The sequence below is a fragment of the Triturus cristatus genome, chromosome 2_1 (genome assembly GCF_964204655.1).
Source record: "Triturus cristatus chromosome 2_1, aTriCri1.1, whole genome shotgun sequence".
NCBI classification, from domain to species: Eukaryota; Metazoa; Chordata; class Amphibia; order Caudata; family Salamandridae; genus Triturus; species Triturus cristatus.
The window spans coordinates 1049517579-1049541089 of NC_140581.1; the positions used below are offsets into that span (position 1 = coordinate 1049517579).

Below are 23511 nucleotides of genomic sequence, written 5' to 3' on the forward strand. Positions count from 1 at the left end.
GCCATGGTTAAAAAAACAGCGGTAGTATGATTGATACATATAGTACACTTAGCTATAACTGCAATTAGAATAGATTTGCCTTGACCAGGGGCTTTTCCAGATAGGCATAAGTGTGGGTGTGGGCCAGAAAAATCTGTAGGGCAATGCTGCTTTAACACTGTATCTGTGTCTGCAGGTTTTAAATCAGGAGTGAAAATATAATGCCCTTTAAAGCTTCTAAATGCTTCTTAAGAAGGAAGAAGACACATTATCTTCTTGGCACTAGTGAAAAACACAAAAAATACAAACCACTGGGTTTGTTGGCCAGCACGTAAAATTCCAGATAGGTCATACTATACTAATTCAACACTAATCCTTTATGGGTTCCGGAGTAGCGTGCTACTTGCCGAAAAAGCGCTTTGATGCCTCGTCCGGGGTAGTAAGCGCTATAAAATGCAATTACAATACAGTACAATAATCAAGAACAAATTAGCAAACTTTGGGCCTGATTCACAAAGGTAAACTCACTTTTGTGTACGTTTACGTTTTTTTGCTGGTGGTGTCTTTACCGCTGCGGAGTCTCAGCATATAAAAAGATAGGAGAGTCCTATCTTTTTACGTGCGGGGACTCGCAGTCATAAAGAAACTACTAGTAAAGTACCTTTATGAAGCAACAATCAACCTTAAATGTACACAAAAGTGAAAGTTTACCTTCGTGAACCAGGCCCAATATGTTTTGAGTGCTTAAGGCTCAGCTTCCAGGATATAGTTTTGCGGTAGGCTTCCCCCATTGCCCCAGTTTTTGAGGGCAAATAATGAATGTAGAGTGGTATTGCTGCATTTTGTCTGAAGGCAGTTCTAAATTGATCAACTTTAAGGGTGGAGACCAAATATGGTCTTCCCACACAGGTTCCCTAGACTGCTTGGCCAGCTATTGGTGCTCCCGGTCAAATCATCAGTATGTGATTATTTTTAACAAAAAAAAAAAGGATAAAGAGATTAAATTCTTGGGAAGTCAGGCGTCAATCTGAAGGCTCAATAACGATTGCCTTGTTATTTTGGTGTTATTTATTGCTCCTTATAGTTAATGATACCTTACACATTGTTATTTAGCAGATAGATAAATAACACCCATTGAAATGAGGAACAGCGTGCACTTTTGGGTGTTTGCTGAACCAAAATTCACATGTTCTGGTATTTACCAGGCATTTTTTGTCTGGTAAATTCCAGCAGGAAAATTCTGTCAAATTTTACCAACAAAATCATAATTCGGACTTTTGTTGTGCAAATTATAGTTTGCATAGGGTTCTGAATTTATAAGGGCGTCATGATCAAGTCCTAAGCATTTTGACCACCAGAGTAGCAACCATTATCAGATTCAATACCCTGGAATGAAAAAAAATGGCTAAGACTCTTCAGAAATTAAAGCAATGACTTTGGTAAATGATACAGGAGAAAACTGTTTGAAAATATTGAAATGCACAATCCTCATACAAGGAGGCCAATGTCTGAAGAACTTGGGGGCATATTATCAAGCCAGGGGATACAATTATGGCCGCTTTAGCGGCAGAAAACTGCTGCTAAAACGGCGATAATGGGCCTCATAATATGCTCTGAGGAATTCCAATTGAAGCCCAGGTTAGATGTCCTTCTCATCTAACATGGGCTTCAATTAGAATTCCATAGAGCATATTATCAAGCCCATTATCGCCGTTTTAGCGGCAGTTTTCTGCCGCTAAAGCGGCGATAATTTTATCGCCTGGTTTGTTAATATGCCCCTTTGTTTCCTGCGTCACCACAATGCCAGGGCCTATCGTGATGGCTCGCGGCGGATTGATTCATTAAGTCTGTCTTGTGCGCCAAGGGAGATACAACTGTTGTCCAAGTACTGTTAATTTGTGAACGTTGGGTCAAAAAAGGTACATTGCAAATGTCCTAATTGCGAGTTATAACCAATCAAAAGGTAACCTGACTAGAGCTCGACAGGATGGAAATTATCGGGCCTGTAGTCGGGTACTAGAAATCAGGGTGGTCAGTTTATTTTGAAAATGAACCCCACATAGATGTCTACATGTTTTCTTGAGAAAAAAAAAATCCCAAGAGTAGTTTTAAGGTTGGAATTACTTTTTCTTAGACACGACGAGTTAGAAGCGTATATTTTATTTGAAAACATGAACAGTGTCTGATGCCCTGATATGTAGTCCCTGCCTTATCGCACAAATGGGAGTGTGCACTTGAAAAGGGCAGTATATGTTTGCACCGTACTTCATTCCAAAAATATTTGGACCACTGAATTATTCACAGGTGTGCTGGAGAAATGTTTTTAGTGAATTATTTGCAACTAGTATATTTCTCTGTGTTCTTTAGTTCAGTCGTCCATAGTTAACACCTCCCTGAGACGCAAACTCTCCACAACTCAAGTGTATATTACTCGTCAATGCATTGTCAATGTATAGGACAGGCATGTTCACGGCCACTAGAACGAGAAGGCCCTGCATTCGGTGCGGCGTCACACACCGGTGCCCGGTCCGTCACAAAGCCGGCCGATGAAAGCATATTTCAGGCTCGCGAAGAAATGCGTCCGGGCGCACGTGCGCACCCTCCGGCGCGAGCATTCCCGAGCCCTGATCGCATTTTGTCGTACAGAGCCCTTTGATGAATGGTAATGTTTGTGCGAATATGTCATCCTGGGTGCATTACGCGAGCAGGGCTCTGGGTTTCAGATGTCAGCATTCCGGATCACTGTAGTCAAGTGCCGTTTCTTCTTCATCACTTACACGGGAACAGCACCCACACAGGCCTTTCCATGACAGCTGGATGAAGGAAGGTGGCATTACTGAGGCGCCGTAATCCCTTCCTGTCAGCATGTCAGGCCGGCTCCCTATTTAAATAGCGACAACAACAAAATAAACCCACGCGGACACATCCATCCATACTGCCTTTGTCCTGCTTGTCATTCGAGGGCTTACCCGACAGCAAGTCGTCTGACCTGTTCTAGTAAGTCATGAGAAACGGCAGGCCTTTCTTTTAATACTAGTTGCTCGAGTTGAAAATGAACTGCTCTTGGCCTATATCGAGAGAATTCCTCGCGCACGGCTCCTAAAGGCTTTAGACTTATGTTAGCAAGCTGTTTGGGTCGTTTTATGGTTTGTTTGTGGGCGTAACAACCAATAAAACACTCGAGCATTCAACAAATAGGTATTATAAGAACCCAACCATCAATACTCTGACACAATGTCTAATGTACAAACAAGGATTGGCAAATCCAATTGGACTTGCCTTTGGGATATGTGGGTTTTCTGCAGTGGTCGAAGTGGGGAAAAAAAAGTAGGGGAACTGTGGGCGGAGACTCAGGGGGCGGGAATAACCCAAGGATTGGATTAGTGGGCGGAGTCGGAGGCGTGGCTAGAAATAGCAAAACATACCAATTTTTGAACGTTTGGCATTTCACTGACCAGTTACAGCTTATAACGTTATTTAATTCAAAGAATCAATAAACATGTTTATTTGAGGTTTAATATATAAGTTGTTTATATTTAATTCATTTACAATGTGGGACATGTTTCCAATCACAGAATATTCCAAATACGCTTATAAGTGGAATCATAAGCCATTTGTCTCCGAGCCATGCAGTTTCTTTCATCTGCACTTCTCCTCCCTTTTTCTAACCATTTCTGAACATAAAATTCAGGTTTAAATTCTATGACAGGTGGCCCCACGATATTTATGAACATTGTAGAAGACAGACGATTGATTGATATTCTGTTCCCCAGTGGTGTGAGCACATCATTCATTACACTAAAGCCCCGTTCACATTCAGCAGTTGAGGTACAAAAGGTGTTTATAATGTGCATTATTGGTTTCAGGCTTTCAGAGATGCAATTTTTATTTTGTTTGTACTCTCTGAAACCAAGGATATACTGCCTGGTATCAAATACATGCAACCTGCTACAAAGGTTTTGTAATTCTCCCTCACCGTATAAGATGTCTACTGGATCTGGCCAATAAACTGGTTGTAGGACTTTCATTCTATGTACTAACTCTTTGTATTCTATTTCATCATTGTTTGTGGTTGTGCATCTAGAAACATTTGATGCATTAGACATTGTCATCCTTTTTCGCAGGTTATTTGCTAAGCTCCTAAAGAACTGTGCCCTATTGATGCTAACACAGCCTTTGTTCTGTTGCAGTCCTACACCAGCAAACTGCATCCCTTCAGCAGTATCTAATGCAGTTGTAGCAAACAAAGGGCCCAGGTGCATCAGCCATTGATTCAAACACTAAAATCTGCATCTGTATTGAACGATCGGCCTGATATATGGTCATATCACACCGCTGCAGCCTTCTGGATAGGTAACCCAATTCTGTGAGAGCATCATATAAAATGCCCATATTTTCAACAAACACCAGGGAGGTTAATAAACGGTTTAAACCAGCATATTTCCTCTGCTCAATGTCACTCCTCGTTGAGTCTTCGGAAGATTCCATGAAATGTTTAATAAGTGCTTTGTAGTTATTCCAAACAGCTCTCACAGATCTTTCACTTGAGGACACCCAACGTACATCTAGCACCTTTCCAATTGCCAGAAGTCTTACTTCTACCTCCAGAGCACATTCCCCAAGCTCTCTCTGATTTATCGGAGAGGCATGGTAGGTGGTATATAGTTTATCCCAAACAATTTTTAGCTGATTAATGCCTGCGACTTCTTTACAAACATCACCCACAGCAAGCTCCAGCTTGTGGTTAGCACAGTGCCAATGTCTCAAACATTGAGGACATGAATATAGGGCTCCTCCTGTACACATGTGTTAAGCAGGGCTCAGAGACAAAGGAACTCTTCAAGAGAATCTGATCTGACTCACGGAAACCCACAAGGGCACCTTCTTATCCACATATTGTGCACTCTTGATTGTCAGCGCCAGGATGCCTGTTAGGTGAGAGTGCACTTTACAAGTGAGATAAATAAATAAATAATTCTTATTCATGTCAGCCAGCTAGCTGCTCAAACATAGTGTAGCACATATGTATTCAAGTGTCCTGCAAAGAAGAATGAGTGCGAGTAAGTAAATGTGGGTGTGAATGATTGAGTGCCTGAATGTAACTGAGCATGAGTGAAAGAGTGTATGTCGATGAAAGTGAGAGAAAGTGAGTGAGAAGGAGTCACGTAGAGTAAGTGAAACTGTAAGTTAGAATGAGGTAATCAGAGTAGGAAAAAGTGGTGAGACTGAGTGAGAGTGAGAATGTGATACCGAATGTTGAAGAGTGAGTGCAAGTGAGCAATTTTGAGTAAAAGGGAAAGTGAATGAGAATGAATAATGGGGGTAGTGAGCCTGAGTGAGATAACATGTGAGCAAGCAGGACAAAACACAGGCCTTGGCAAAGTGGAGGTAAATATTTACTTATGGGAGGAACATATTGTGCATCTTGAAAAAAAATGTGGTCAACTCCTGGGGATGTTGTCTTGGCACAGTAATGGCTTTTGAGAGAATTTGTGTAAAAATGGGGTGTTGAAAATAAAATGCAGTATTTGACCCTATAGTTTTTTTTTCAAAATTATCTTGGGAGTAGCAACACCCAGACTGCAAATCCTCCTAAAAAAAAAAAAGGCACCCTTACTCGCTTTATACGCTCTAGTTCAGCTCTAGCATTACGCTACACTACTCTCAAGCATCACCAGCCATGGTGAGAAAGGGTATTGTGCACAACCGACACAGTTAAATAGTTTATACATTTTACTGTTCCATTGGCATAAGACTCAGGAAAAGAAAACCTGTCGCAGTTCTTTATTGATCCTTCACTTTAAAGTAGATCCGAGAAACTACTAATCTCTCCTTTCCGGACTACTGATAATATATCTTTTGAGCTCTCGCTACCGGCTTTCTGACTTTAGCTGCTTTTGGGACAGTGAGCCCAGGACCTATGTCTGCGCATACCCGGCACACTTAGGGTGCAACATTTGCGAAGGGCTGTCCACTTCGCAGCAACACAAGTCACATTTTTTGTAACTTTTGATCCGTTTAAGCTACAAACAATTTGTAAGTTAAAATTGTCAGATTATGTAGCAGATGTGTTATGTGTCAAATATGCCAGGATCATAATTATTCAGAAAACATTTGCAAACTAGGATATTTTGCTATTCATGTTTGAACTGGTCCTGTGGAAAATAGGAGGAGTGCTGATGACAGAAACTCCATGGCTCGGAGACAAATGGCTTGTGCTTCCACTTTTAAGCGTATTGGGGACATTCTGTGATTGGAAACATATCGGACTTTGGAAATGTATTTTAATGTGAATAATTCATAATAAACCTTAAATAATCACATGTTGCCTTCCCATTTGAGACGTGATGAATAGAAAGGGTGTGTGCTGATCTCTTCTGTGCTTTAAGTGCAGACTGCCCTCATTACAGAGCAGAAACTTTGTGTTGGGCGCTATAACAGAAAATATAATGATGAAAACAGGTAGGACAACGGACATCAAATTCTAGCTCCCCCCTCCCCCCTCCACCCCATGACCTCTTTCTCGGATTCCCTCACTGCCACTCTCCAACAGTGCCCCTCATCGCTCCATAGCCACTCCCACTACCTCCTCCTCAGATTCCCTCACTGCCACCCTCCAACAGTGCCCCTCATCGCTCCATAGCCACTCCCCATCCTCCTCCTCGGATTCCCTCACTGCCACCCTCCAACAGTGCCCCTCATCGCTTCATAGCCCCTCCCACTACCTCCTCCTCGGATTCCCTCACTGCAACCCTCCAACAGTGCCCCTCAGCTTTACGTAGCCACTCTCTCATATGCATTTCATTTGTTGTGTAGCGCTACTCATATCAGTGTAGTGTGTGTCAGTACTTTACACCACGCACACATTATACAGAGACAACGAATCATACAAGTATGTAAATCAGCCTACAGGGAATGTCACATAAGCCAATGAGGATTACAAGGTGTATGAATCACATGTCATCCATAATGGTGGGCAGTCATTTTAAGAGGGTTTGGTCTGGAGAAGCACAGACTCAGGATTTAAAGAGTACTCCAGTGGTTAGGGGTTGGCTTTACTGATAAAAATGTATATCTGCCCAAAGATACTCATTTTAGCAACATTAGAATAATGAAAGACTGGGGAAGTTCTAACTATATCACAAAACAAAAAACGCGAAGTTCTAACTATACCATTCAGGTTTGCATACAGCTCTTTGATGACAGTTCATTGGTCACTGTCCAATGTTAGGATTGTAACTTCTGAACTACAAGTAACACAAGGATCTCTGTCACAATGACAGTAACCCACTGAGCTTCCACATAAAATACAGCTCATCTGCACTTAACTACTAGCAGAGAAATTATTGCTCTCCAGCAGGATCATTAATAGCCAGCGTTATCCGCTGGGCATTTTTTTATTGTCCTATTGTCCTGCATCAGCCATGTTAATGATAAAAACGGATTAAATGAAGCACACACGAAGTACATGTCCTGCTGGGCCTGTGCAGATTTTAAAAAGAAAAACAAATAGTGACACATTCTCCTACCTACTCCATTAGTCAAACTTAGTGTGGCAGCCTGAAGTGATAAGCAGCTGCAGGGGTTGGGAAAGGTGAATCAAAATAAACAAACTTCTTTTCTCCTGCGCTGCATAGAAAAAGAATATCCACGCGGCAAAGGTTACCGCGGCCAAAGAAAGGATTCGTCGCCTTTCGCCATGCCCCTGGTGGAGATGAAGGGGTGAAAAAATAAACAAAGCCTCGTTAACATGTAAATTGTCTTTTAAAGACCTGTGAAGTACTCAGGTACGGCTGTGATAATCTCAAAAACTGTCTGTGTGTGCGCGCCCGGGCTCACACACACGACGGGGGAGGTAGAGGGCGGCTTTGAAGCACTTTGAGCCCCGTGGCGTTTCGCGCCTGCCTTCAAGCCCTTACTGCAAGGGCCAAGGCTCCAGTTTGGGTGGGCCAGGCTAATGTTTGGGTGGGCCCGGCCCACCCGGTAGAACCGGGCCTGAATTAGGACAGCCCCGGGACGCTTCTTTTAAATCAAGAAGTAGGGGAACGTACTAGCATAATTTTTAAAAGTAGGGGCACGCCGTGCCCTTCCGTTCCCCCCCACTTCTAACACTGGTTTTCTGAATGTTTTTGGAGGTGCCGCACATCGTCAGGGCGCTGTGTAGCTCCGTCAAAATACAATGACGGATACAATATGCGCATGCGTCAGAACAAAAACATGGCCAGCGGTATGATGTGGGTCTTTTCTTTTAAATTTTTTATTTACTGATTAAAGATGGCAGGTGCTGTCGTGCGTTTCCTATATTGGCCATTGTCGTTTTTCATATTTTAGCCTAACTTTGCACGTTGTAGGCCGCATTTGCTTTACATACGTTACCAAATATCGCACTTGGTTTTGTGCCACACTGTATTTTCAAGTAGTCTGCACATATTTTTGTGTTTTGTCCTTTTGCTGGGATTTAGTCTGGACAGCCTTTTCAAGGTCAAACAACATTGCTCCTTGTTATTCTCTGTGGTCGGACACTAGCGACTAGACATAATAGACCAGCTTCTGTTTGTGAACACACGTGTTGTCATATAACCAGGGATGATGTGTCAGTATAAAAAACACAGAGTGGAGACATGCAGACAGAGAAACAGTCCTGAGATGAGAGGGCAGCATCAGCTTAGATGTAGAGCAGCTATCTATGTATGCTAAGTTATGGGGTGCGCCACTAAACCCAAAAATCTATTATCACTTAGTTTATGTAGTGAGAGTGGGTTTAGGCAAATCTGTCAGCTAATATGACATGACTTTTCATTGTGTTTGGTCTGCTAATCATGCTAATGACATTACTGACCTGTATTTGTTTTCTAGCTGTGGCAAAATTATTGCATATTAGAGCACAATAGTGTAAGTGAATATTGTAAGCTTCCTTTGTGTCTCTTTTCTATTTATTGTGGACAAGTGCGGGTGAGAGAACCAAAGGGGGTGACCTGCTACCTTGATCACTGAGAGGGTCGAGAGTGTTGTGTTCTGGGGTGCCAAATCACTTCTCTGTCTGGAAAGGTTAGGAGGGCAAGTGAGGCACTGTAAGCTAGTTGGATTTAGGCCCTTAGATACTGATGGGTTATGGTGACTGTATGCTGATGTTCTATGCTCCCAAGCATAGTTCTGTTCCTGAGCAGAATCCCTGTAACAGTGCTATTTAAAAAAATGTACTGCAGATGCTGGGGTCCGGCATGGGGGATAATAGAGGAGCGAATGGGGAGAGGAAGGAGAAAAGCAGCGCATGGAGGGTCCGGGGGAAGTACAACTCGGACAGAACACACAGGTGAGAGAGGGTAACACATAGCAAAGGGTGGTGGTAGAGAAGTATACAAACATGAGAAAGAGGAATACAAATAAAGTGTCAGGAGGAGAGAAGCACACAAAGAAGAGAGCTGAAAAACATGAATTTGTGGAGTACTTACTGAGAAAGCAGGGGCGAATTATCGATTAGGGCTCTGGGGCTGCACCCCCCTGAAATAATTTCCTTCACATTCCTGTAAAAATATTAAACAGATCGATTTATTTAGAGATACAGACCGTATCTCTAAACAAATGTATGTATTTAAGTCTGGGCTGCCTGACCCAGGCTGCCTGCCCCGCCTTGCTCTGAGGCAAGAGATGGCAGCCAGGCAGTCAATCAACTTTCTGAACTTTGACGCATGACGCAGGGCTTACTGTTCTAAAGCTCTTTATAATGAATCAATGCCATAGTAGTCTATGTCAGTATCCACTATAGGCCAGCGATGCTTTCAGCGTCATAGTTTCGGGTGCTGGAATCTCCTTCCCTGCATGAGAGCAGCTGTCCGTCATTCACAGGCATAGATTCCACCTTTTCCCATTCATCACACGGAGGAGTGAATGCAAGCATGTGTGTTTTGGTGCCTTGTTCTACGTAATGGTAAGTGTTAGAATGCTAATTTTCAGTCATATGTATATTGTGCTTGGACCCCTCAGAACACTAACCTCCCTCACTGTGACACCCCAGGCTCTGGCTGCACGTCGCTGACCCCTTTTGAAGTGGAGCTGGTGCATTTGTTCCACCTTTAAATGGATTCAAAAGGTGAGGAGGCTTGGGTTCTTGTTCCCATGTGAAGTTGATCCAAACAGGGCTGGACTGGCCGAAGCGGGCACCGGGCATTTCCCCAGTGGGCCACCAGGGTGGGGGCCGTTTTTGCAGCATAGCTGCAATATCAGCCTCTGTACCAAAATCGGCCGAAACCGGCCCTGGCAAACAACTTGGCCGTACCCCCAACCCCCAGGGAGACCGGCAGAGCACCTTGCCAGGGCCGGTTTTGGTTCCCAGTCCGGCCCTGCTTGTCTGTAACACAGGCACCCTTGCATCATGATCATGACCAAACATTCTGTAGAACACCTCTACTCCAGCAAGTATGACTATCTGATTTTTAATTTTAGGTCTACACAAAGCATATTTGCTCTCATTGCTTTCCTTTTTAGGTCGAGCCTAGCCGCGTGCATGCCCTGCTTTGCAAGGCTTCTTGTATCTACTCTGTGTGGGTCTGACTCCTCCCACGCATTGTATTGGCTTTTGCGTGTGTCTTTCTATAATGAAAGCACGCAAATGGCTAAAGGTGGGTGCATGTCTCAACTCTTTTGACATGTTCACTCCCACTGCGTTTTGCCTCGGGAGCGAGCAGCGGTGCGCAGGGCGGCAGCTGCAGGGCCTCCTTCTTTATTTCCAGCTTTGCATTAGGAGCACTCCCCCCACCCTCTGAGCACAAACACGGCGTTTCCCTCCCCCAACCATTCCATGTGCATCGAGTGAGGCAGCACAAGCCCCGGGCCCCCTCAGCAGCCAGCTTGGTAGTTTACTGGCAGGTGCGGCTCTAATCTTCTGCTTCGTGGACATTGAAAATTTGTCAAATACATTTATTATTGTTGCAAGCGAAAAGAGTAAAAATGCAGCGTTTTCATTCCATCGCTGCTTCTTTTTATGTCTGGCTTTTTTATTATTGTCCTCCATGGAAAAAAACATGTCCTTTATCACAGAAACTACAAAAGATGAGCAATGAATAATATGTATTGTTTACCATAGCACACGTGCTCATAGTGTCAGCTACCATGAAGCCCCTCAGGGGTAAGGGTGCTATGCTGAATGAGACTTGCAGATAGGTGCCATGCAGAACACGGCTTGTGCGTAGGTGCAATGAGAAATGGGACCTGGCCAGTCATACAACCGAAGTTTAACACGCCACATCTGTCCCTGCTCTGGTCATGCCGCGTATGGATGTCGCACCCGACTTGAGCAGAAGCTAAGAGGGCCTGCCTATCAATTGTTAACAGACGTGTTAGGGTCAAGATATAACCCCTTCTCCCACAACATTCCTCCAGTCAGGAAGGCCAGATGATAGGCAAACAGGCTGCCACTGCCTGGTCCTTTACCAACTCATCTCAGGAAGACCTCCTTCAGCCAAGCTAAATCACCGGCAAGCAGCAGTCGCAGCACCCGAAAGCGCGGACAGAGTTGCATGCTGATTGCACAGCCAATAACACTTTGGAATTCTGTGTAGAGCACTAGAATTGGGTGAGGTGTCCACCGATTCTCTAATCCGAGGTAATTTTACAGATTTGTAGAACCTCCCGCTCCATGACGACACGTACAATATGTTCTGCCTAGAGATTGGTTATTAACAACTCGGTAGTTCTAAAGACATGGCCAAATGAATCTGTTAAAAGAAATGTTTTTTCACAAAACAAAATCAGGAATATTAGTTTGTTTGTCCAAATTAGAAGAGGTATTTCATAAACAAAAGTGTATCTTCAGAATCTTATAAGGTGTTGAAGATAACATGGCTGCATATCCAAAACCTATTTAATGCTGATAGTTGTATAATTCAATCTGACCTGGGGAGCTGTATTGCTGTGGTTATGTCCTTTGTGACAGAGGGCATGTGCTGCTTCAGCTTTTATTTTATTAGTCATGTGATGGCATTTCTCATTAGTAATACTTTTCCTAACATTTCTGCTGGTCGAGTTTTGGGTGGTCACTAGGGTTGCCACCTCGGCTGGTTTTTACCAGCCTGGCCGGTGTCTTTCTAAGGAGGCCAACAAAAAAAGATGGCAACCATAGTAAGCACAAGTGTATTGTTAACAGATGTGGTCATGTTTTACAGGGAACATTTGTTTGTAGTTTGGGATGATTTTACTTGAGTACTTGAGCAGAAGTAGCTCTTATTGTAGAAAATGTTGGAGACCACCGCTCTAAAGCATCTCTTTGGACATTGAAAAGAGAGAATTATTTAATTTTAATTTTATTTTTGAGTTACTTGGATGCTCCATTTTACTGGATTTTCAGTAAGCTGGTCTCAAACCACTGGAACAAGTACAGTTTCTAGGCATATCATAGCCAGCGTAATAAATGTTATAAAGTTGACAATGATGCGTCCCTTAGGAGAATATCCATAGTTTTTCCTCTAGCATAACACTGGTCAGTGTTCCTACATTATTTGTATTCCAGCGCCTTCCAGCCTAAGTCCTGTGTTTGTGTCTTTTAGGGTTATTGTTAAGTTCTGCTAAACACCCAAATTAGTTGCCTCTGTGCACTCATGTGAATACAAATGGATGGGAGGGTGGCGTCTTGTATGGAGATGAGTCCTACCAAAGCCATTTACTGAGATGTGTTGTAGTTTCAATAAAGAGGCCATACAGATGCCAAAGACTTGAGCATGAAGAAGTCGAGATCCCTATTGTAAAGGGTGGTCTGGTCCTAGTTGTCTGATGTAAAGGATAAGGATATAGCTGCAAATCACTGCTCATGGCAAGCTAGAGTGCAAAGGTTCATCTTCTGTTTTGTAAACGAAGTAGGGCCATTGTAGGTAATAAATTCAGTAGCCAGTAGTGTAGATTATATGAGCAGGTTTATATCTATTACAACAAATTCACAATGGCTAAGCAGCAAGGAACTAAGGGCCACATGCATCAACGAGAAACCTGCTCGCAAACGGGCAGACTAGCAGAATCTGCCCCTTTGCGACCGGTATTTTAGCATTTGGGATGCATCATCCCAAATGCAAAAATCGCTATTTAAGGAATCTCTAAATAGCGATTCCTTAAATTGCGATTGCATTTAAGGAATCCCAAATTGAGATTCCTTAAATGCAATGCATGAAAGTTTAAAAATTAGCGATTTCGCTAATAGGGGGAGCAAATTACCATGAAGTTGAACTTCATGGTAATTTGCAAAAAATTTGAAAAATGCACTAAAGTGCATTTTTCAAAGTTCCATTTTACACACACACATGCCCTTGGGGCATGTGTGTGTGCAAGATGTATTCATATGCAGATTTCAGGGGTGCAACAGGGTGTCCTTTTTGACTCCCTGGCACCCTTGAAATAGCATGAGCAATTTGAGATTCTCTAATTGAGATTAGCAAATTGAGAAAGTCCTCCCATTCATTCCTATGGGCCTCTAGGCCCATAGGAATCAATGGGGAGGTATTCCTTAATTGCGACTCGCAATTTTTCGAGTAGCAATTAAGGAATGTTTAGAAATCGCTATTTTGTAAGCGATTTCTACATGCATAGCCTTTTGCTATTCCTTATTAGCGAATCCTTATTTTTCGCTATTAAGGAATCGCAAATGGCATTGTTGATGCATGTGCCAGTTAGAGATAACAAGAAACAGCATTCTGCTCCAGAAGATAAAACATCCTGTTTTTTATTATTGTTCATCAGTATATTTTCTGCCTGTGGATACAAATTTTTTGTTAATACTAAACTGCTGATGGCAATTGAGTTTATTATGTGTAAAACTGGATCTGAGTGCAGACCTACTACTGCCTCTTGGAAAAGTCTTGACTGCTTGACCGAGCTGCCCTTGGAGAGCCAAATATACTAAGTGAGTAACTTGATTATTCAATTAGAGTCAGAGGTGTTTTATGGCATGGGCAGAGTGGGCAATCGCCCAGGGCCCCCACTTTCCAAGACCCCCCCCTTTCGCTCTATTTCATATCCGTCTACTTCTCCATCTCAACCATTAATGTATTAGTTAATATTGTTTAGTAGAAAATGTGTAATAAAATTCAAAGCTGTTCCAGACAGGGCCCCCTAAAGTAGGTCTTTACCAGGGCCCCTGAAATCTTTAAGATGATACTGACTGGAGTGCAGTTTATTTATTTATAAAGCTTTGTACAGCGCGAACAAGATCCCGAGGGATATCAGAGCGCTTTACAATAGGATAGAAGGAAGGACATAAATACAATATCGACATCAGTTATCCTTGAAGCCCTCGGTCAGCGGTGATAAAGTACAGTACTCATCGTGAATAGTTCCCAGAATCCAGTGATTGCCTCAGGAACCAGAGGAAAAACCTAACTCATCTTAAAATCATTTGTTGTTGGGAAAAGCATTGAATTCTTTGATAAACTGGGGCCTACTTCAGCTAAATAAGGAGCAGAGACGAATTCCTGAACTTTGGACTACACCTGTTGGCATTTACACAAATTACCTCAATCATATAATTAGTAAATAAAGTATGTCTAATTGTTAATGTCAAAGTCTGCATGTCTAAATTCTGTTAAGTTTAAATTACTGCATATGTTTGCATAATTAATTGCACTCTGCTTATTTCGACTGCAAGATATGAAAAGAAAGTTTTAGCTGCTTTTCCTTTTATTGTACAGTTTCAGCAGAGGAACACCCACAAATTATTGCTTCACCGTGGAGTAAAACATCAACTTTGAAGGACTCTAACTTTAACCACTCAACTGGCAGTGAGTCGAATGCAACAGGCATTGGGCAAGAACTGCAAAGCAGACCTGTTCTGGTTGCAGAAATTATGGTGCAAGGTAAGTGTGGGTTTCTTGACACTATCTACAATTTACAATCTTTTAACCAGGTAAAGACTAGTGGCTTGATCAGGAGTTGAGCGGTAATAGCACATTCTCAGATTTCTCAGAATCCAGAGCTGAATCTTCTAGATGTTCGATGAGCACCAACTCTAAACCAATTCTGGAGTGTGCTTTTATAAAAAGCAGACACTCACACAATGTCATATGTCGTTTTATACACAGAGGCAGGTTGTTTGGGGTGTGGAATGCTCCTGAAGGTTTGCCATTGTCAGCGGTGGCTTTCAAAACGTTCAAGGTGATGGCTGCTGTGATTTGGTAAATTCTTTCCCACAACTGCACTGAGCTAGTGAGCAAAGCAAGGAGCCCTGTGGTCCAGCGTGGGAGAAGGAGATATTTGGGGGGTTAACAGTTTTTCGAGGGAGAAAACATTTCTAGAAATGGGGCCGAGGAGTCCACTTTAAAGCTTAATGTTTCATCTAAATTGGCTAAAATGTCATAGGTCCTGAAGTGGCAATCATTAACCTTTTCAAGTTTAGCTAAGTAAGCCTGACTCACCCCATGCATATTTAAGGTTCACCCTTTCCCAAAAAGCTTTTTGAAATAAATGATTTTAAAGTGGTGCATTTCTCGTTCCATTTCACCTAAAGATTGACTATAAAAACTCATAAGTATAAAGGAAAGTTAAAAGATTCTGGATATGCAATCGCACATGGCTTACTATTTATTTATATTGAATATAGCTTTTTCCTTTAATTCTGAATTGCTCTTCCTTTAATTGTTCATCCTACCTTTTTTATGACAGAGAAACTACTTAGAAGCAGCCCCCACAATCACAGGCAGAAAACAGAAAAGCTAAACAGTATTGCAAGTTCATTCACATATAGTTTTTTTCAAATGCATTCTATAAGGTACCTTATTAAATGCATTCACGAGTTATGGCACAACAGACATAACATAAAGTGGTCTCTCTCATCAAGGAAACATTACCAGTGACTCTTCAAAGATTTGCCATGAATTATCACTAATCAGTGTCACCTTGTTACAGTGCAAACTCCCTAATGATTGGTCCCCATTGAAGACTCCCCTCTTCCCACTTCCGCTGCCAGCTCCTCAACTAAATCCCTTGTCCATGTTTTTACTTCCAGAAGAGAGCCCCCTTCCTTCATGTTCCCATCTCGCTTATTCCTTCCAACTTGCACAACACCCCCCTCTAATTCCAATCTCAGGCAAACCCTGCAGCCAAGCTGTGTGCATCCCACCTCAGTACCTCATCTCACAGAGTACCATGTGCACTCTTCCTTCTTCAATATGTTCACTGAGCCACTTGTCTGCCTGTCCACTACTTGTATTCTCATGCACCCAGCGTCCCCCTAAGCTCAGTTGTAGGGCTATCCTTGTACAATGTGCTGTTGCTTTGTAGCCTTGTTTGTGCAATATGCATTTAATGCATTCCTTAATATATTTTCGAAATGTAATCATTTTCCCCACAATTTTAGAAATCAATACAAGCTTTCATTTTGAATGAATATGCTTACATTTCCTCCAAATAAAAGATTATCCTGTTGATAAAAAAACACTATTTTCGTCCTAAAGCACTATATTTTAATTTTTATTAAATACACCTTTTATACACAAATATCTGTGCCACCATCAGCAAATATTCGTGGAGCCACCAGAATGTATATATGCACATTCTTTCTTACATGTCCATGTATTAGCATCAGTTGATAGGGATGCATAAAATAAGCCAAAGGTTTACCATCACGCCATGGATGCCTAATATATGCCAGGGACTTTGACAAGTAAACCAGCACCAGGGTAATCTCGAGTGCACACCTTCATGCTCTTCTTGCTGACACTATATCAAGAAACACCAACATTCTGCCAGGTTTGGGCACCATTTTCTTGTGAGAGTACACAAATACGCCAAATAATGCCCCTATTGTGCCAGGGCCAGCGTTATGTCAGGGGTGGGCTTCAACATGCCATGGATGCCCACAATAGGCCAATAAATACCAGCATACTGCCAGGAGCAGGCACTCATTTATCATAGATGCTCATATTATGCCAAGAATTAGCATTATGACAAGAGTGGCAACCATCATCCTTTGCATGCCCACAATAAGCCAAAAATAAATTACCACCACTGTGCCAGGGCTAGCTGTATGGACAGGCACTGACACAGACTCACTGATGCACTCACACTTCAGCCTTCCCTACATCAATTAATACATTTATTTTACTTAACTTTCTTTCCAACTGCTTTGATACTGGTCCTGCTGCTGAAAAAAGTTGTGATGCTTTGGTACATCTGCCTTTTCGGCTGTTTGCCAAGCTTAGCACTTCACTCACATACACAGATTCAATGACAGCATCAGATCGCCTTCACAGCCAATACTCCACAGCAGCGGGCTCATTTGTGATGCTTCAGGCCCCCTCCATGGTGTCAAACAGAGGTATGAGCATGGGGCTAAGCACATCTGCAGTGCTACTACCTGTGACAGCACTTCAAAAATTATCTTTGCAGGTAGCCAGAGGGGGTGGCAGGGCTGGAAAGAGGTCCACTCCTGTTTGAAAAGGAAGCCACGGGAGGCAGCTCCAATTCTAACCCCTGAGTAGACATAGAAGACTCTAGCAAGTTTTGATCATTCAGTCTCCATATGTCTATTTTTTACACACCACTGAATAACTTGGTTGCCTTACAGATCAAGACAACATCTCCACCACATTAGACTGTGACATCAATGCTCAGCAGATGACTATAGAAGATGGTGTCAGCTGTCAGTGTTTCAGAGGATTCAGCGGTGATGGCTTTTCGTGCAAGGGTAATGTAGAATTCTTAACATGAGGTATGAAATGTCAACTATGTGCCAGCTGCTGTTGTCAGTGTGTCATACAGACGCCATACAACTGCTATGTGGATCTTTGTAGAGATAGAATGCAATTGGCTTCAGAAAGCGATGTCACAAAATTGAAAAAAGGAAGTGTGGTACCAATCGACCTAGGATAGCATAGGGAGAAATATTTACATTTCATTGAAACCAGGTTGTATGTTAAATTCTTGCTCCGTTGCTCACTTTGCCACTGGATTCAAGCTAGCCTGGCTGATGAGGGGTGTTACCCCTAAACCGGTCCCAGGATGCTTGTTTCCGGTTCAGAAAAGACCTGGCTTGGCAGATCGGGCTGGACTGTTCCCAAGAGGCACAGGGTCAAGACTGATTTGCATATAGCTGGGTCTGAACTGAGGTGGCGAAGTGAGCTAAAGAATGATGATGGTTTCAACAAAGATCGTTGACGGGGGTGAGTGTCTGAAAAGTTTCAGCACTGCGTCCATCATCTCCTTGTGTTTGCTTTTTAAATTCTTGCATCAAGGGTAGAAAATGTGACCCCCTATCGTTAATAGATAAATAATGTGTCACATAAAACTGTACTCAAACCTTGATGAAACCTTAATTGTGGCACCATAAATGTGTAAATAAAAGAATTATGAAAAAAGACCACGAACGTCACAAAACGAGTTTCACCTGCACATAGAAGTGTTTCACCTAAAGGAAGTATGGCCACCATTTGTCACACCATGCCCATCCTAAATGCTATTTAAATCAATGTTTTGAGAACCATGCCTATAAAAGAAGAATTGCACATAAATAGAATACACAGTTCATGAAAAATTTCCATTTGTGAGCTCACATGTCGAATAATTTTCTTTTATGCAGATGTTGATGAATGTTACAGCATAAATGCTCTCTGTGACCCAACACGAGCTGATTGCATTAATACAGAGGGAGGCTATGTCTGCAAATGCTTTGAAGGATACAAAGGTGATGGACTTCTGTGTGAAGGTAAGATTTGATATGATGACACGGAAGAAGGGCATAAAAGTAAGATGATGTTACCAATGCTAACTTTGATAAATATATATATATATATTATCTACTGGCGGTCGCCAGTAGATAGTTATAGTTAGGACCGAGTTCCCATAGGAAATCTGAAAATTCTATTTTGGATAACTTTGGCGCCGGTTGACTTATCTTCGTGATATTTTCAAAACTAATGGGGCGCTCCGCTCAGCTCCTACCCTGAAAGTATCGGGGTGATTCGTCAAGCGGGGGCTGAGAAAAAAGGGGGGTCCCAAAACATGTTTTCCCCGTGCATTTTCCCATAGGACCTTTAGTCGAAGGTACAGCCCGAAACGGCTGAACAGAATTACTTGAAATTTGGCAAAGAGGTGGTCCTCAGGTCATGCATGTGCCTTGTGCTTAAATGGTGTAAATCCGTTCAGCAGTTCCTGAGATAATTAAAAGTAAAATCACATATATATTTGGGCGGAGCCTAACCACATATCTCATCGTGAGATCTGATTAGCTGTCAGCACTTCATCCAAGAAGTGTTGGCAGCCATCTTGGGACCAATATGCATGATAGCACCTCATTAAAAAGCATTGCAGTTAATAGAAGGTTTTAAGACTTTAGTTACATTATAAATCATTTGTTGATGGTACCATACTCATTTTAGGAATTGTGGTGTGTTCTAAGGTGATTTTACCATGTGAAAAAGCCTTCTGCTGTGATATCATGAATCATGTTTGAGAGAAAACTATTTTCTCATGCTTTTCCCACAGAGGTTTGGAAGGTGATCTATAAGCTAACTGAGAGCATATTTTCTGTAAATTCACATTATCTTTCTCAGTCATGTGAGAATGAAGTCTGACATTCTCAGTAAAACATGTACATCCAACAAGGGCAGAGACTGTCAGTTGATTCCTTTGTGTTCTACTGCAGCTTCCCAGAGTGTTCTAAAGAACAACTAGAGCGCTAACAGTCCTACTTATGACAAACGTATGGCACACCTGAAGCCATCTTGGTTGGAATAAAGTGGTAATTCTTAAAACATTTAATTTAAAAGGAACAAAATGAGGGGGTTCATTTTGCCATAGAAAGTATGATTAGTGCTGCAGAAAGAAAAATTAGGGCACATTTTGAGTGACTTCTTCTATTTCATTAAAAGATTCTGACATGCAGACTGAAACATGCACTTTCAATACCAGCAGCAGACTTCCCTGGTGAGCAGTAGCTTTACTACACTGATCTAATAAGCAACTAGAGTGCTAACATTCTGAATTTATGGCAAATTTGTGACACATCTGAATGCCTTCTTGATGGAATCAAAGTAAAAAACTGAAAGTATTTCCTACTGAGGAGACTGTAGTAAATGAGGAAATTAGGAAACATCATAACAAATAAGTCTCCCAAAATGGCCACCAGAGACAAAAGAGCCCAAATGTAGCCCAAATATCACCCAGATGTAGCCCAAGTATAGCCCAATGACAGAATGTCCCAGAGTGTTCTAACGAACAACTAGAGCGCTAACAGTCTTACTTATGACAAAAGTATGGCACACCTGAAGCCATCTTGAATGGAATAAAGTGGTAACACTTAAAACGTTTAATTTACAAAGGAACACAATGAGGGGATTCATTTTGCCATAGAAATTATGATTAGTGCTGCAGAAAGAAAAATTAGGGCACATTTTGACTTCTCAAATCCTTTTCTATGTCATGAAAAAATTCTGACATGCAGACTGAAACATGCACTTTGAATACCAGCAGCAGACTTCCCTGGTGAGCAGTAGCTTTACTACAGTGATCTAATGAGCAACTAGAGTGCTAACATTCAGAATTTATGGCAAATGTGTGACACGTCTGAATGCCTTCTTGATGGAACCAAGTAAAAAACTGAAAGTATTTCCTACTGAGGAAACTGCAGTAAATGAGGAAATTAGGAAACTTCATAACAAATAAATCTCCCAAGATGGCCACCAGAGACAAAAGAGCCCAAATGTAGCCCAAATATCACCCAGATGTAGCCCAAGTATAGCCCAAAGACAGAATGTACCAGAGTGTTCTAACGAACAACTAGAGCGCTAACAGTCTTACTTATGACAAAAGTATGGCACACCTGAAGCCATCTTGAATGGAATAAAGTGGTAACACTTAAAACATTTAATTTACAAAGGAACACAATGAGGGGATTCATTTTGCCATAGAAATTATGATTAGTGCTGCAGAAAGAAAAATTAGGGCACATTTTGACTTCTCAAATCCTCTTCTATGTCATGAAAAAATTCTGACATGCAGACTGAAACATGCACTTTGAATACCAGCAGCAGACTTCCCTGGTGAGCAGTAGCTTTACTACAGTGATCTAATGAGCAACTATAGTGCTAACATTCAGAATTTATGGCAAATGTGTGACACATCTGAATGCCTTCTTGATCGAACCAAAATAAAAAACTGAAAGTATTCCCACTGAGGAGACTGCAGTAAATGAGGAAATTAGGAAACTTCATAACAAATAAATCTCCCAAGATGGCCACCAGAGACAAAAGAGCCCAAATGTAGCCCAAATATCACCCAGATGTAGCCCAGGTATAGCCTAATGACAGAATGTCCCAGAGTGTTCTTAAGAACAACTAGAGCGCTTACTGTCTTACTTATGACAAAAGTATGGCACACCTGAAGCTATCTTGATTGGAATAAACTGGTAACACTTAAAACGTTTAATTTAAAAAGGAACACAATGAGGGGGTTCATTTTGCCATAGAAATTATGATTAGTGCTGAAGAAAGAAAAATTAGGGCACATTTTGAGTGACTTCTCAAATCCTCTTCTATTTCATTAAAAAATTCTGATATGCAGACTGAAACATGCACTTTTAATACCAGCAGCAGACTTCCGTGGTGAGCAGTAGCTTTACTACAGTGATCTAATGAGCAACTAGAGTGCTAACATTCAGAATTTATGGCAAATGTGTGACATATCTGAATACCTTCTTGATGGAATCAAAGTAAAAAACTGAAAGCATTTCCTACTGAGGAGACTGCAGTAAATGAGGAAATTAGGAAACTTCATAACAAATAAATCTCCCAAGATGGCCACCAGACACAAAAGAGCCTAAATGCAGCACAAATATCACCCAGATGTAGCCCACATGTAGCCCAGTGACAGAAGTGTGCAAAACACTTATTTTTTGTGTATTTGCAGTTTTATATAGTGCAGACTTGTCAGGTATTGGAATGCTTTACATGAGCATTGGTTACATCACACAAGATCAAATTCATTTGGGTTGTAGGCATGGGGAGATTAAGTGATTTGACCACAATCACAGAATGTTGAGCTGAAGCAGAAACTCCAACCTGGTTCCCCAGTTGCAAAGTCTGCAGCTCTGGAAGTAACACCACATCCTCTCGCCAAGGTGCAACCTTTCATCAAGTGGTCAACTGGATAAAAAAACATAAAGATTACAAATAATTTAAAAGTTCTTTGTCGCTATTTGAAAACTCAGAAAATATGTCCTCATTTTAGTTTTTTAGAGCACTAACCATCATTTTGATGCAAATAAGACCCTCTCATATATGTAATTTCTAAAGGAAATACTCTAGGTATTACAGTTTTGATTACATCAAGATGACGTCAGGCGTTCCACACTTTTGTAATAAATATAAAATGTTAGCAATCTAGTTGTTCATTGGGATACTGTTGAGAGGCAGAGGCCAGGGGCACGGACTCTGAAAATTGAAGGCAGGTAGGAGAGTGCAGAGGCAACAATTTGACCACACTGGGCAGGCAGGAAGGGCAGTGTCAGCACAACAGACTATGGAAGGCAGTGGAAAGGGGGGCAGGGGCAACAAACCAACAATACAGGACTGGCAAGAGAGGCTGTGGCAATATAATAGACCATTGTGGGCAGAAGGAAGAGGCAGTGGTAGTACAACCATACATGCCAACAGACCCGTTTCAGCCCGAAAACGTCCAATGTTTTTAAGCTCAAATGGGCTTTATTTGATCTGTCTCCTGTCTACAATCTCCTCTTTTTCAATGTAACTCAAAGGGGAAAATCAATACCCCAGTTTTTTTTCAAAATCTCCCTCTTACCAAGTTCAAAATGTTCACAAGTATGGTACATTGAATCATGGTAGGCAGGAGGAATTGGGGTAGGGACATGGACTCGGATAACAGAGGACAGGAGGGACATGGAGAGGTGCACCAAACTGACCCTACAGGGCAGGCATCAGGGTTTGCAGCAGCACAATACACCACACAGCGCATGTGGGACGGGAGTGCAGCACAACAATCCATAGAAAGCAATAGGGAGGGGACAGGACCATGCATATGGACAGCAGAGAACAGATGGGAAAGAGGCAATGGTAGCTAGCTGACCATAATGGACAGACAGGAGAGAAAGCTGCAGCATAACAGACCATAAAGGGCAGGAGGGACGGATCAGGGGCATTACAATGGAACAGACAAGCCAGGAGGGAGGGAATAGGGGGTCTGCACATGGAAACAGAGGACTGGGGGCAAGGTGGCAGGGCAGGAGCAGCAAGATGACCATGGAGGTCAGGCAGGATGGGCACTAGAAACAAGACACACCATGGAGAGCAACAATGAGACTATGGTGGTAGACACACAGACCATGGAGGGAAGGTGGGAGGGGGTCAGGGGCAGCTAGCTGACCACACAGGGAAGGTGGGAGGGGCCATGACAGCACAGAAGACCATGCATGGCAAGCGGGAGGGTTAGTGGCAGCACATTGGTTATGATGGGCAAGAAGGAGGGTGCAGGGGCATGCACAAAGGACCATGGAGGATAGAAGGGAGGGTCAGGACCTGGGCACAGACAAGAGAGTTCAGGGGA

The 23511-nt window shown here is 42.3% G+C and overlaps 1 protein-coding gene across 1 annotated transcript in view; it reads left to right on the plus strand.

Moving 5' to 3' along the window:
• The window catches only part of EGF (epidermal growth factor), a 732085-nt gene that overhangs the window by 447351 nt on the left and 261223 nt on the right, over positions 1 to 23511 (plus strand). Inside the window, exons 15-17 of the mRNA XM_085635667.1 lie at positions 14649 to 14813; positions 17522 to 17641; positions 18533 to 18658. Coding sequence (XP_085491793.1) covers positions 14649 to 14813; positions 17522 to 17641; positions 18533 to 18658 — 411 coding nt within the window. The remainder of the gene's footprint in view (positions 1 to 14648; positions 14814 to 17521; positions 17642 to 18532; positions 18659 to 23511) is intronic.